The sequence below is a fragment of the Gekko japonicus genome, unplaced genomic scaffold (genome assembly GCF_001447785.1).
Source record: "Gekko japonicus isolate JY-2015 unplaced genomic scaffold, Gekko_japonicus_V1.1 scaffold618, whole genome shotgun sequence".
NCBI classification, from domain to species: domain Eukaryota; kingdom Metazoa; phylum Chordata; class Lepidosauria; order Squamata; family Gekkonidae; genus Gekko; species Gekko japonicus.
This window is the reverse complement of record NW_015159726.1, coordinates 249389-262617: the sequence shown is the minus strand read 5'-3', so window position 1 is coordinate 262617 and position 13229 is coordinate 249389. Positions and strand designations below refer to the sequence as shown.

The 13229-nt window shown below is 42.6% G+C and overlaps 1 protein-coding gene across 1 annotated transcript; it reads left to right on the top strand.

The window, feature by feature from the left end:
* The first annotated feature begins 2299 nt into the window (after nt 1–2299).
* On the top strand, nt 2300–12425 carry COMMD2 (COMM domain containing 2). Its single transcript, XM_015424581.1, has 5 exons — nt 2300–2416; nt 3561–3638; nt 5580–5662; nt 7267–7440; nt 11208–12425. The coding sequence occupies exons 1-5, from the start codon at nt 2350–2352 to the stop codon at nt 11403–11405; spliced, it is 600 nt and encodes a 199-aa protein (XP_015280067.1). The 5' UTR covers nt 2300–2349; the 3' UTR covers nt 11406–12425.
* Nucleotides 12426–13229: the final 804 nt, after the last annotated feature.

The following is a 13229-nucleotide window of genomic DNA, read 5'->3' as shown; positions in this document are numbered from 1 at the left end:
ATGACGTACTGATTGCAGGAGGGTCAGACCAAGAGCTTATGGAACGAGTGAGTACAGTGCTGGAGCGGTTTAAGTCCGCTGGTCTCAAGGTAAAGCAGTCAAAATGCCTTGTGGGGGTCCCGAGTGTGGAGTTTTTGGGGTTCCGAATTGACGAGAGTGGTGTCCTCCCCACAGAGGACAAAGTGGCGGCCATTAAGGGTGCCCCACGACCCCTAAACAAAAAAGAGCTCCAGTCCTTTTTAGGACTGTTAAATTTCTATCACGCCTTCCTGCCACACAAAGTGTCAGTGGCAGCGCCTTTGCATGCGCTCCTACACAAGGACGCAAAATGGAAATGGGGCTCTGAACACGAGCAGGCGTTCAAGGGAGTCAAAGCCTTGTTGTCGTCTAATGCAGTGTTGTCGCATTATGACGAGCAGAAGCTGCTAGTGCTCACAGCGGATGCATCTCCGTTTGGGGGGGGCGGTCCTTAGCCACCTAATGCCGGACGGCAGTGAAGCCCCAATTGCGTTCTATTCACAGTCGTTATCTGCAGCGGAAAAGAATTACGCTCAGATTGATAAGGAGGGTCTGGCACTGGTATCAGTGGTAAATAAATTCCACGATTTTTTGTATGGGCGAAAGTTTCTTTTAGTGACGGATCACAAACCGCTGTTGGGAATCTTTGCCCAGGACCGGCAAATCCCTAATATCCTGTCTTCCCGCATGTTGCGGTGGGCGATTTTCCTCACCGCATATGATTATGACTTTGAACACCGGCCGGGCAAGGCGATTGGACAAGCGGACGCCCTCAGTCGCTGCCCTCTGCCCAGCCAGGACTTGGACCCTGCTCCAGCTAGCACGGTGCTAGCCATCGACGAACTGCCTCAGGCCCCAATCTCCTCCATGGACATTGCTGCTGCAACAGCTAAGGACAATGTACTTGCCCGGGTTTTAAACTGGGGGTGGAGGGGGTGGCCAGCAGGGATTGTGGAGCCGGAGTTCAAACCGCTCAGTGCGAGCCAAAACGAACTCTCTGTCTCAAAGGGTTGCGTACTTTGGGGAAAAACGGGTAGTCGTGCCAGGGACGCTCAGAGAGAAGGTCCTGGAATCCTTGCACGAAGGGCACCCCGGGATGGTTCATACGAAGGCGCTGGCATGGGGATATGTTTGGTGGCCCGGCTTAGATGCCGATATCGAAGAGTGGGTTTGAGTTTGTATGCCCTGTCAACAGGCCAGGCCCGAACCTCCTTCTGCCACACCGCAAAAGTGGGAATCTGCTGGGAAGCCATGGTCCAGGCTTCACCTAGATTTTGCGGGGCCTGTTCTGGGACAAATGTTTCTTTTAGTTGCTGACGCGTACTCGAAGTGGCTTGAGGTTGCACACATGCACTCTACCTCTTCGAATATGTGCCGTCGGTGATGTTCCTGTCAGGACTTGCGCTGCTGCATTCTGGATCAGCTGGAGCTTCCGGGTCACTCTCGATGGTAGGCCAGCATAGAGCAAGTTACAGTAGTCAAGCCTGGAGGTGACTGTTTCATGGATTACCATGGCTAGGTGAGGGCACAACAAGAAAGGAGCCAGTTGCCAAGCCTGCTGAAGGTGGAAGAACTGACTTGGAACTCCATAGTTAAAGAGGCATCCAAAACCACGCCCAGACTCTTGATGGACGGTACCAGTGTCTATGTCATCTGGAGATACATTGTAATTCTGGGAAATCTCCAAGCCCCACCTGGAGGTTGGCAACCTTAGGAGCTGTTCATGTGTTGTCTGTAATATGAGAATTATTCAACAAACATTCAAAGATCAAGTCTACACTAAACAGACTATACATGTGCTCACCGTAGCTACTGAACAGGGATAGAGATGTATCTTTATTTTACAGATGAGTCACTGAGATCGGAGGAAAGCGGCTTGTCCGAGACTACCCATTGAAAAAGTGGCGAAGCTGAGATTCACAGTGCAGTCCTAAACAGAAATATTCCCTATTAAATCCTTCGTCTTCAGTAACTGTGTTTGGAATTGCATCGTTAGGCTACAATTCCAACTTTTGCTTATTAATGGTTTGTATTTTAAAAAATCCTCTCCCCGAACCCCGTAGCTATTACAGAAGTACTAACCCCTCATAACAGCTTTTACAGCTGTGCCGCGAACTCTCAGTCCACTAAGAGCAGCTTTATCCCACCGTGAGCATTTTAGTGTCGTCTGGAAGACAGATCCAAAGTAGGAACTTTTGGTTGCGGGCATTATTTCGCCGCCGGAAGAGTCTTCCCTGTGACTCTCATTGGCTAAGGGGGGGATTTTATCTTGCCGCGCACCGCAGTCGGGAAGCCGAGTGTTTGTACGGCGAGGGGCGCTCAGCCTGAAAGATGTTGCTGGTACTTTCGGAGGAGCACAAGGAGCACCTGGCCTTCCTTACCCAGGTGGAGAGCTCAGGTATTTGCTACTGTCCTTCTGTGCCCCGAGCCCTACTCGCCAGGGAGCCGCTATGCAGAAATACAGCGATACAGTTATATCCTGTGATAGACCCGAACCTGCTGAAGATCTATGAAATACTTCGGCTGGGCCGTCCCTAGTTCGCAGGGCTCCTGTGCTGGTATAACTTTCCCTCTGAAATAGGGAAAGGCCCAGTATAAACTTCCTCATGACATTCAGCTGTTAGAAAGAGGAGGAGGATTTCTGTGTGTGGGGTGGTGGCAAGCTTAGTTTGGGTTCGCACGTGTAGGAGGAGGAGGTGAAGGAGGAACCCTAACAAGGTAAGATGCACTTCAGACTGAGGTGGACCGCTTCAGCTTGAGATGTTTCTTCACACTAAGTGGAGGAAAACCAACAACCTGTGCAAGCAGAAAAGTACCACAATAGGCTGAAAGGTTCTATGCCCCCTCTTTGCTTGCTTTAACTTTCTGTTTGCAAGGTGCTATTAATATAAAGTAGCAGGGGTCTACAATTTATGATTGCGAACTTGATTAGTACAGAACTAAATAAGTCTCTTAAAAAACATTAAATATTTAAGGTGCCTTGGACATGTAGATAGGATGCTAGAATAACCAGTATGTGAAGAGAATGATGGACAAATATTTTTTGGAACGAAAAGGCTGCCTTACAGAAAAAGAAACGATAGTGGTGAACAGTTGCCAGTAATCCAAGTGTGTGTAAACCATATGCAGATTTATGCTAGTGGAAAGCAATTGTGCAGGGAGCTCCTGTGTATATTTATTACTTATTGTGCAACCTAATGTATGCCACTACTTAAAAAAGGATTCATAGCAGCCAGTGTTTGGCCTATGGAAACTGGATTATCAATCAACGTGAAAACTATCCATAAAATTAAGCTGTGTAGTAGTGATAGTGGTCATATTAATGTGTTGTGGCTTTCTGATAGTCCTTTGCTGGAGCAGAATATGTGCACTGCTGAAACTCCCTTACAGTTATTCTGGAATTCTAAACTTCATGTTGAGTGTTCTGGTGCTCTTTGTGTGGCTTCTGAGCAAGTCCTGTGACCAAACCATAATTTAGTCACTGAGCTCTCCCAATGATTTCTTCTTTTTGTTTTTGTTTTTTGTTTGTTTTTTTCCTGCAGTTGTCAGCGAATTTGGGCGGATTGCAATGGGGTTCTTAAGGAAAGGCACAAACCCAAAAATCTATGAAGGAGCAGCAAGTAAGAATAAAAGGAATGTTATCAAAATTACTTGTGGCAGTTAAAAGCAATTATGATATTGGTTAAGTCAGTACCTTGGTATGCACATGAAAGCTTATACCCAGTACCTTGGTATGCACATGAAAGCTTATACCCAGAATTAAAACTTTCTTGGTCTTAAAGGTGCCTCTGGACTCAAACTGTATTTTTTTCTGTGTTACAGAACATCAAAATAAATTATTTAAATGTCTTTGGAGCAAAAAAAAACTTTTTATGTGCCAAAAAACCCACACCAGACAGCTCGAACAGTTGACCATTATTTCTTCTTCTTTTTAAATGTCTTGCCTGTTTCCACATCTCTTACACTTTTCGGAAAATATTTTATTTCTACTTCTATACTTAAAGGAGTAAAGATGTTTAACAAAATTCAGAACAAAGCTTGATCCTGAAACCCTCTCGGTGTGTACATGTATAAAATAAGGAATACAAGATTGGCTTTTTAATTTATTTTTATTTTTGTAAATTTGTGTTATTTATAGTTTCCCTTTCTCACTGAGACTCAAGGCAGATTACACAGTGTAAGTCAATGCAGTCAGTAGGATGGGGCATCCAAAAAACAATATAATATGATTAGGATATGCAAATTAAAACCGTTAGCCATTTCTTCCCCATTTATTTATTATGGTGATGCCTGTTGTTTTTCTGATTCCAAAGAATTGCCAAGTTATGAAACAGTCTTTGCTGAGCTATGTCTAAGAAACAAAACAATTTTTATTACTGCCCCAACCTTCCATTGATTCCAACACCAAATTGTGCGTTATCTGGGGGATTTGTGGCTTTTCCCCCTTGTGTAAGGAGCTGTAGTGCCCCCCAACGTGTGGACCATATTAAACTTTGGGAACAAGTAGTGGGTGATGCCACAGAATGGCTACTGGGGGAAAGACATGGCTGTCCCACAGAACAGCAGCCACTGGGGCCAGTCACAAATGTAGGAGATTCCAAAAGAAGAATCTCCTATGAGGAGTCAGTTTGGTGTAGTGGTTAGGTGGGCAGACTCTAATCAGGGAGAACCGGGTTTGATTCCCCACTCCTCCACTTGCAGCTGCTGGATGACGTTGGGCAAGCCATAGTTCTGACAAGAGCTGTCATTGAAAGGGCAGATGTTGAAAGGGCTCTCTCAGCCCCACCTACCTCACAGTGTGTCTGTTGTGGGGAGGGGAAGGGAAAGGAGTTTGTAAGCTGCTCTGAGACTCCGAGGGAAGGGCAGCGTATAAATCCAATCTCTTCTTCTTTTTGAATGGATGCTCCCTACAGAAACAGTGGTGGTGCTTTGTCGGCTCTTCTGAAGCACCTCCTGTTCCAATGAGATAGAAAAAACTAGGATTTTTTCCTTTGCTTTGGGAAAGAAGTATGTTGGCCCCAGGGGACACATTAGCGGGCATCAGTGTCCCTTGTGGGTGCCGTGTTGGGGATCACCACTATAGAGGAGGCAAAGCCGATCAGAGCAACACTAACGTTTTCTCCCACTTCCACCTTCAATGTCTCCTACGGGGAATCTGAATGCTGGGGATGGGAAGCAGTTCTCCTCCGGAAAACAGTGTAAAGGCCAAGGCGTAAACAATTCCTCCACCACCACCACCTTCTTCCTCCTCTAAAAAAATAGTTTGGCTCTTTGTGTGCACAAGTAGAATATTGCCAGATGGAAGTCTGAATCATCTCTGGGTCTGTAGGCTTCATTCTGCCTCTGTTTTCCATTATAGATAATCATTTACATGTGCTTAACGATATGCTAACAGTACAATCATGTGTTTAGTTCATTGGGGCTTGCTTCTAGTTTAAGTGTACTTGGGTTTGCAACTGAAACAGTTTTGATTAGCTATTTCTTGTTCTGTATATGCTAATGGACCAGTCCCTCCTGTAGCTGATTCAAACGTCGTAACCTTTCCGATTCTTTTTTTCCAGGGAAACTTAATGTTAGTAGTGAGACAATTCAGCATGGAGTAGAGGGATTAACATATCTTCTCACAGAGAGCTCAAAACTCATGGTAAGAGTCACTCAGTGCAGTGTAGCAAAATGCACATGGTTTTGCTTCTACCAAATGATCTCAAGCTCAGCTAAAAGAAATTAGACTACAGATCTCTGTGTTTTGCTGTAGCCACCATGTAGTTGCTCACTTTTTCCTGGCCTTTATTCTATGCTGTTAACAGACTCTTAAGCAAAATACTGCTGTGGAAAGTGTTACTGGATGATATCTGCAGGTCAAGTTTTTTGGGTGATCTTGGACCAGCCACACACCTGTGCAGCCAAACCAACTTCAGAAGGCTGTTGTGAGATAAAATGCCAGAAAGGAGAATGATGTAAGGCTTTTTTAGTCCCTCTTGGTGAGAAAGGTGGGCTACAATGAGGCATCCACTTGGATGGAATCGAGACCTAAGTTTCCTGTCTCATTACCAATGCTGATTTCTCCACACCTATTACCCCTCTGCATATCACACCTAAATCCAGTCATGCCTGCTATTGTCATTTGCCTGCTAATGACATTCGGCATCTGAAATCGCTCCACTTTCCAATAAATAGGACAGATGGACTCCCACTCTAGCCGTATCTGAAGTGAGCAGTGACTCAAAAGCTCATACCCTGCCATATATTTTGTTAGTCTTTAACGTGCTACTGGACTCTTGCTCTTTTATATTGAGGTAAGTAAGCTGAGCAAGCTGGAATAATATTTTCCTGCTCATTTAGCAAGCTTACTGCTAGGGTTACTATTACTCTCTCTGTCTGCATTGCGATGGTCTAGACACCTGACTAAAATAGTCAAGAGAGTGCCCTTGGTTATATATTTATTTACTGTATTTATAATCTGCCTTTCTCACCGAAACTCAAAATGGATTACACAATGTACATCAAGACAATCAATATGAAGAGATCTGTAATAACTGTGTACTGGGATTATAGACATTTTAATAAGCATAGCATATTCGGCATGATACAGAGTGCAAACAGAATGAAGAAAGGTATTTCATTAATTGAAACTATGCCGTTGGCAACAGCATAATACTTGCTGCAAACTGATAATGCATCCTGTTTGCAGAGGTCTAGTCCAGTCTCTAGAACTCCTTTTGCCATTTAGTGTTAGTATCTTGCAGCCAGTAGGCTGGATTCAACCAACTTTTCATCTGGTGGAAAAGGAAGGAGGGTCTCTTGACCACCAAAAAGCCATGATGGAAATGCAATGTCATAGAATCTGCCCTCTGATGCAGCCATTTTGAATACAAATAAGCATGCATGAAGCTGCCCTATACTGAACCAGACCATTGGTCCATCAAGGTCAATACTAAGATTGGAATTGGCTTTCCAGGGTCTCAGGCAGAGGCCTTTCACGTCACCTACTACGTGATCCTTTTACCTGGAGATGCCAGGGATGAAGATCATTGCATCTGGATGGACAAAAGCCATTTGGAAATGGGGGCAGTAGGAGGAAGGGGAATTGGGTGGGGTTGAGTGAAAAAAACCCTGGATGGATCCAGTTCAGTAACTCAATGTTTCCTGTCATTCATGCATAATTTACAGTAAGCCAAAGCTAGTGACACAGAGGTTATAAGAAAAATACCATTAATGCAACTAACATTGCTTGTCATTAATTTCTAGATTTCTGAGATAGATTTCCAAGACACTGTACTTATACTGGGATTCCCTGAAGAACTGAATGCCTTACTACTTCAGCTGTATCTTGACAACAGAAAGGAGATCAGAAGTGTTCTGAGTGAGCTGGCACCAAAGCTTCCCAGTTATCACAGTCTTGAATGGCGTCTAGATGTACAGGTAAGTCTACCTCCTTAGTAAATATTCACAAGCTTCTTTTAGTTAGCTTTGTCACAATGCAGTCCAAGTTAAAGGTTGCAGCTTCAAAATGATTGAGGCAGCGGTATTGTTGCTCATGCAGATTTTTGCATATGATTATCTGTAAAAGAGCACTTAGAAAAGTGAGCAGCTTAGTTGGTTGTCATGTGACTTGCCAGTTCAGAGCACACTTAGTGCAGGCTTGTCTGTGTTTGAAATTGGCTCCATTTGTAAGGAGTTCTTTTTAATCCACCCACCCCCTTGTGAATTTTCCATCCCTGTCTCCATACGAGCTCTATCAGTACAACAGCCATCTGGTGCTATTGGAACTGCTGTCTCGTGTTCTACTGGAACTACCACATCTCCTTTGAGTCAGTCAGTCATTTGTCACTGCTGACATGCTTCATTCAAAACTAACTTTCAGAAAGCATATAAGAGCGCCTAATAAGTTACTGCCGAAAACATGGCATAATAAACATTCAGAAACCAAATTAAGAAATAAGATTGGTTGTAATAAGAGCAAACAAAAGGGCCAACTTGCAGTCTAGTTTTTAATTCAACCATGAAAAATAAAGGACTGGTGACTAAAACTGTTCAGCAGTCTATTCTAGAGCCAAGTATGTATCCTTACATCACCCATACACATATATAATTGTGTGCTGGGAGAAAATGCACTCCAAGAGCCACAGCTTTTGTGTCACAAGCAGTTCCTTGCCAGCATGACAGTTTTTTCTAAATAAGGCATTATGATTTCCTTCCAGTCTTCTTTCCATCCTACTTCCTGTAATAGGCCTCATAGTAGCATGGAGCCAGTTATGAAGCTATGACAGTTGTAGCTGTCGAAACAGTGAGCTACGGGTCACAACAGATGAGCAAGTCCCTTTTTGTAATCAGTTGGTCAGCTCATAGTCTTCCTTAGGGTGTCAGTAAACATGATGTAGTTATGGACAGCACCATTCACAAAACAACGAAGCATCTCAATCAGTCATAAGTAGAGAGGCTGATACAGTTTGTACACCTGTGGCTTGGAGTACAAGCTTAAGGAGTTCAGTGTTTCTGTCTTCAAAGTGAGATAAGCAGCTAAATTCCTCTCTGCCCTGATACGTAAATCTAAGCTAGAAAAAAATTCCCCCTTCCCCTCCTTTACATTTCTGCCCCACCCAAGTGTATATGTCATTATTATTATTATTATTATTGTTGTTGTTGTTGTTGTTGTTGTTGTTATATTTAGAAAGACAGTGGGGAAAGAAAAGAAAAGGGAAATAAAGAAAAAGGGATTATACAATATAATTGCATTTGTCAAAGACAATCATGTAGTACAAAATGTATAAAACAAAGTATTTTCCCTTACATCCCCTCCATTATAATTTTTAAGGTATTCTATAAAATGCAATCGTTCTTATTTCTGTTTGGGTACGATTGTATTCAGCATTTAAGTTTAAGTTTCAAACTTCATAACTTGACTACATCATTAGTTTCATCATTACTCTATATTCAGTATTACATATTTTCACCACGTGCATATTTATTAGAGAATATCTCAAGATGCAAAAGAAAGTCTGCTATATATCTCATATCAAGAACCCATTTGTATTTGAGATATTACATTTGAAACAGATTTTAATTCTGTTTCTTCATTACCACACATTTGCACATGATATTTTCTCACTTTAAGTTTCTCTCTGCTAGCATGATACGTCTAATCCATCCATTCCTCACCCATACACATATATATGGTGTGCTGCATCTCTCCTCAAATTTCATAATAGACCACTTTCTCAAATAGGTTGTTAATTTTGCCATTTGCCATTCAGCAAGCTTATTTTCCCATTCTTCTAAACATGGACAGACATCTAGGTTCCATTTTGCTGTGTAAATAGTTCTAGCCACTGTCACCATGTATTTGAATGTCACTTTTAAAATGTTTGTTAATTTGTTAGGTAGAACAAATTGGCTTCCATTGGAAATTTATGTTCTGCATTTTTCAGTATATTTCTTTCCAATATCGTTTTGCTTTTTACAAGTCCACCACATAGGAAAGAAAGTTCCATCTATATCTTGACATTTCCAGCATTTTCATTTGTACTTTTTATCTGCTTTCTCAACGTCCTTTGGAGTTATATACCATCTAAAAATATATAACCTGCTGATGGGTAGTGACTGACAGTGGCAGAAGGCGCTCAGTGGGAAGGAAAATTCTTGTAGTACCCCTCTGTTTCTTCTTGCTCTTCTCCTCTTTGCCCCAAGTAGCTTCTTGGAAATTAATGCTTTAGTGTCAGGCATTCTGGGATGTCTGGTGTTCTGGGAACATAAATTTTCCAGAAATCACCAGCTACTTTTTACGTTGACCATCCCAGCTACTGAGGGAGAGAAAAGAGAGAAGAAAATTGCAGTGCATCTTCAGAATTTTCCTTTTGCTTGACTGCTTCCTTGCTCCCACTTCTCCCCATCAGGAGGACAGAGCTGTAAAGGAGACAGGGAGTTTTGGGGAAAGGGATACTTGTAATCCAATGGTGCATCATTAGGGGCGCCATGGTGTTCTGAACTCAGATATCAGATAGAATGAAACCAGCTTTTCGATAATTCATCCTCAAAGCTCAGTTATACTGAGCTGAAATCCAAGGTGATCTGGGAAGGACTTGCCCGCTTCTCATTGTAAACCTCCAGTTGCCAACCAACGGTATAGAGAGTTTTTGTACTGTTTTCTTCCATCTCACTATGTTTCTGCCACACCAGAAAGAGCCTACAAATGAACATTTCCAGTGGTTGGTTAGTTAAGTCTCACAACCAAAAGAAGATACCTGGAAATATCTATTTATATAATGGAAATTACAACAATGAAGCAGATGATGAGATTTGGTTTATATCTAGGGCACTTTTACTCTGCCTTTCACCCACAAAGGATGTAACACAGGAACGGAGTTCCGCTAGCTTCAGAGTTGGCCACGCCCACTACAGCCAAAACCTCTGCGTGTATGGCTACAGAGGGAAGGCCTTGAGAGCGACACCCCCCGGCAACTCTGAGGTGGGCGGGCCAGGGGGGCCCTGGAAGGATTGGGAAGGCATTTAAATGCCTCCCCTGGCCTGTCCAAGGGCCGGCTTGCCGAGGCAAGCCAAGGGAAGGCAGTTTAAACTGCCTCCCCTTCCCCCCAAGGGCTGGATTGCCCGGGCTCCCCGCAGCTGTGGGGCGCCCGGGCAAGCCAAGGGAAGGCATGGGGTGTGGCCTAATATGCTAATGTACTGCACTGTCTGGGGTGTGGCCTAATATTATAATGAGTTTCTGCTGTTGGGTGTGGCCTATTATGCTAATGTTTTCTGGCTGGGCTTTTTCTACAAAAAAAGCCCTGCAGATTACAATAAGTTAAAACGTATCTATAAATGTATATACTACCAAAAAGCAATCAACAGGAGCTAAAATGCAAATCCACAGCCTCTTAAAATCTGGCTTCTTGATCAATTTGAATCACAGATTCAATGTCAGATGTTTAGTGGATGATGTCTTTTTATTATCTGTGGTTTTATATTTTTACTTTATTTTGTACGCCTCTTTAAATTTTGGAACAATAATACAAAATGTTTGAATAAACAATGAGTACTGTGCATTAATATAAAATGGAGAAGCAGGTGCATATTTTTCTATGAATACTGTTGAATCATGTATGCCTTGAATTGTTCATATTTCTGTTTTATTGTGTTTCTCTTAAGTCTTTGTTTTTAATACAACTCCTTTTACTTACGCCTCCAAACAGCTTGCCAGCAGAAGTCTAAGGCAACAGATTAAGCCGGTTGTGACTTTAAAACTGCACCTTGAACAGAATGGAAGCCAAACTACCAAAATATTACAAACTGATCCTGCTACGCTGCTCCATCTGATTCAGCAACTGGAACAGGCTTTGGGGGAAATGAAAACAAATCATTGTAGGCGAATAGTTCGTAACATCAAATAGTGTTTGTCACTTCAGTAAACATGGTGTTATGGACAACACCATTCACAAAACAACAAAGCATCTCGATCAGTCAGAACTCTTTCCTGTACCTGGATCTTGAGGCAGTGTTTACAGGCTGAACTTGCTTGGGTGTTATCGTTATAATGCCATCTAATGCTAGTTAGCGTAATTGTCATCTGCCTTAGCCAGATGTAAATTAATTAGCTGAGCACATGAGTCTTTCTAACTATGCGGAGCTGCCTTTTGCATAACACTTTTGCAGCACTTTATTTATTGGCATAGTGACCAAAATGTTTTCCCTTATCTTTTTTTCTGATCCACAAGAATCAAGAAAAACTTACACAGTAATACCATTTCCTGCCATTTCTGGGTAATCCTGGAGCAATCTGCTACTCCATTATATGGAGGAAACATTCCTCATTCCATAATTGCTGGTTGACGCTGATGTTTATAAGCAAGTAACAGCAGCCTCTGGTGAAAATTGCTGTGTTAAACAAGGAACATGATTTTCTGGTTCACACAACCTCCTGCACCTGAACTGTTCAGTGGATGTCCTCAGATAGCATAACGTTCAGATGGGGAACCTGAAAAAAATGCCTACATGGTGGCAGGAGTTATTGTTAACTTTCTGTGTGAATGTACTCTTACATACGCTACGTTATTCATGCAGTGCATGGCCAGGACAAGTTGGGACTGCTCAAGTAGAAGAAAATGCCTTGCGTGAGTCAGTCTTTAGAGCAGGTAATAAACAATTATGTGCAATCTGTCTACATTGGATTGGTGTAAATGAGGCAATTGTATGAACTGTATTAATTATTCATATGTAATCCTCTACCTTGTATAGTATTACATGCTGCAGATGAACCTGTTCTAGTTCCTTACACAGATAATCACATCTGAAAGATTTATGTTGGGATTCACACCAACATTTGGCTGGTCAAAGCCATGTGAATACACCAGTCTGGTGTAGTGGTTAAGTGCATGGACTCTAATCTGGGAGAACCAGGTTTGATTCACCACTCCTCCACTTGCACCTGGCTGGATGACCTTGGGCAAGCCGTAGTTCTGATAAGAGGTGTTCTTGAAAAAGAGCAGTTTCTATGAAGATCTCTCTCAGCCCCACCTACCTCCCAGGGTGTCTGTTGTGGGGAGGGGAAGGGAAAGGAGTTTGTAAGCCGCTCTGAGACACCTTTGGGTAGTGAAGGGCGGGATATAAATCCAATCTCCTCCTCTTCTTCTTATTTTTATTATTAATAAGACCCCCCCCCCCAAGCATCCAGCAGATTCTTGGAGACCTTGAAAGCTTACATACAATTTTGTACTATTTGTAGGTTAGTCTTAATAAAAGGCATTGCATGGCTTTTGTTTCAGGATTTTGCTTTGGAACAGCATGGCTGACCTCTCTAAATTAGATGCTTTCCACACAGACCATCACAGGTTCTGTCCTTGACATACCCAGTTAAAATAAATTTTAAGTAACAATTGAGAAGAAGATCCTCTCCTGAAACCTTGGGACACTGCTGTTGGTCAGAGTAAACAGGCAATTTCATATATTCACTTTGGGGATTAGACCCCAAAGTGTCTAATCGTATGTGTCATTTTGTGGAGCAGAGATTGTTTTCTAAGTGAAATACTTGCACAAAGTTTAAGGTTAAACAAGTAGTGTTATTACAGTTAGTATTTAACCAGGTGAAGGATATCATATCTATAGGACTTCCATGGGCTTGTGGTTTTTTCTTCTTCCATCCACTGCAATAGCTGGGGCTCATTGCACTTCTTTCTGTCCGCACCCCATGAGAAAAAGCTAGAACCTCGGACCACTTT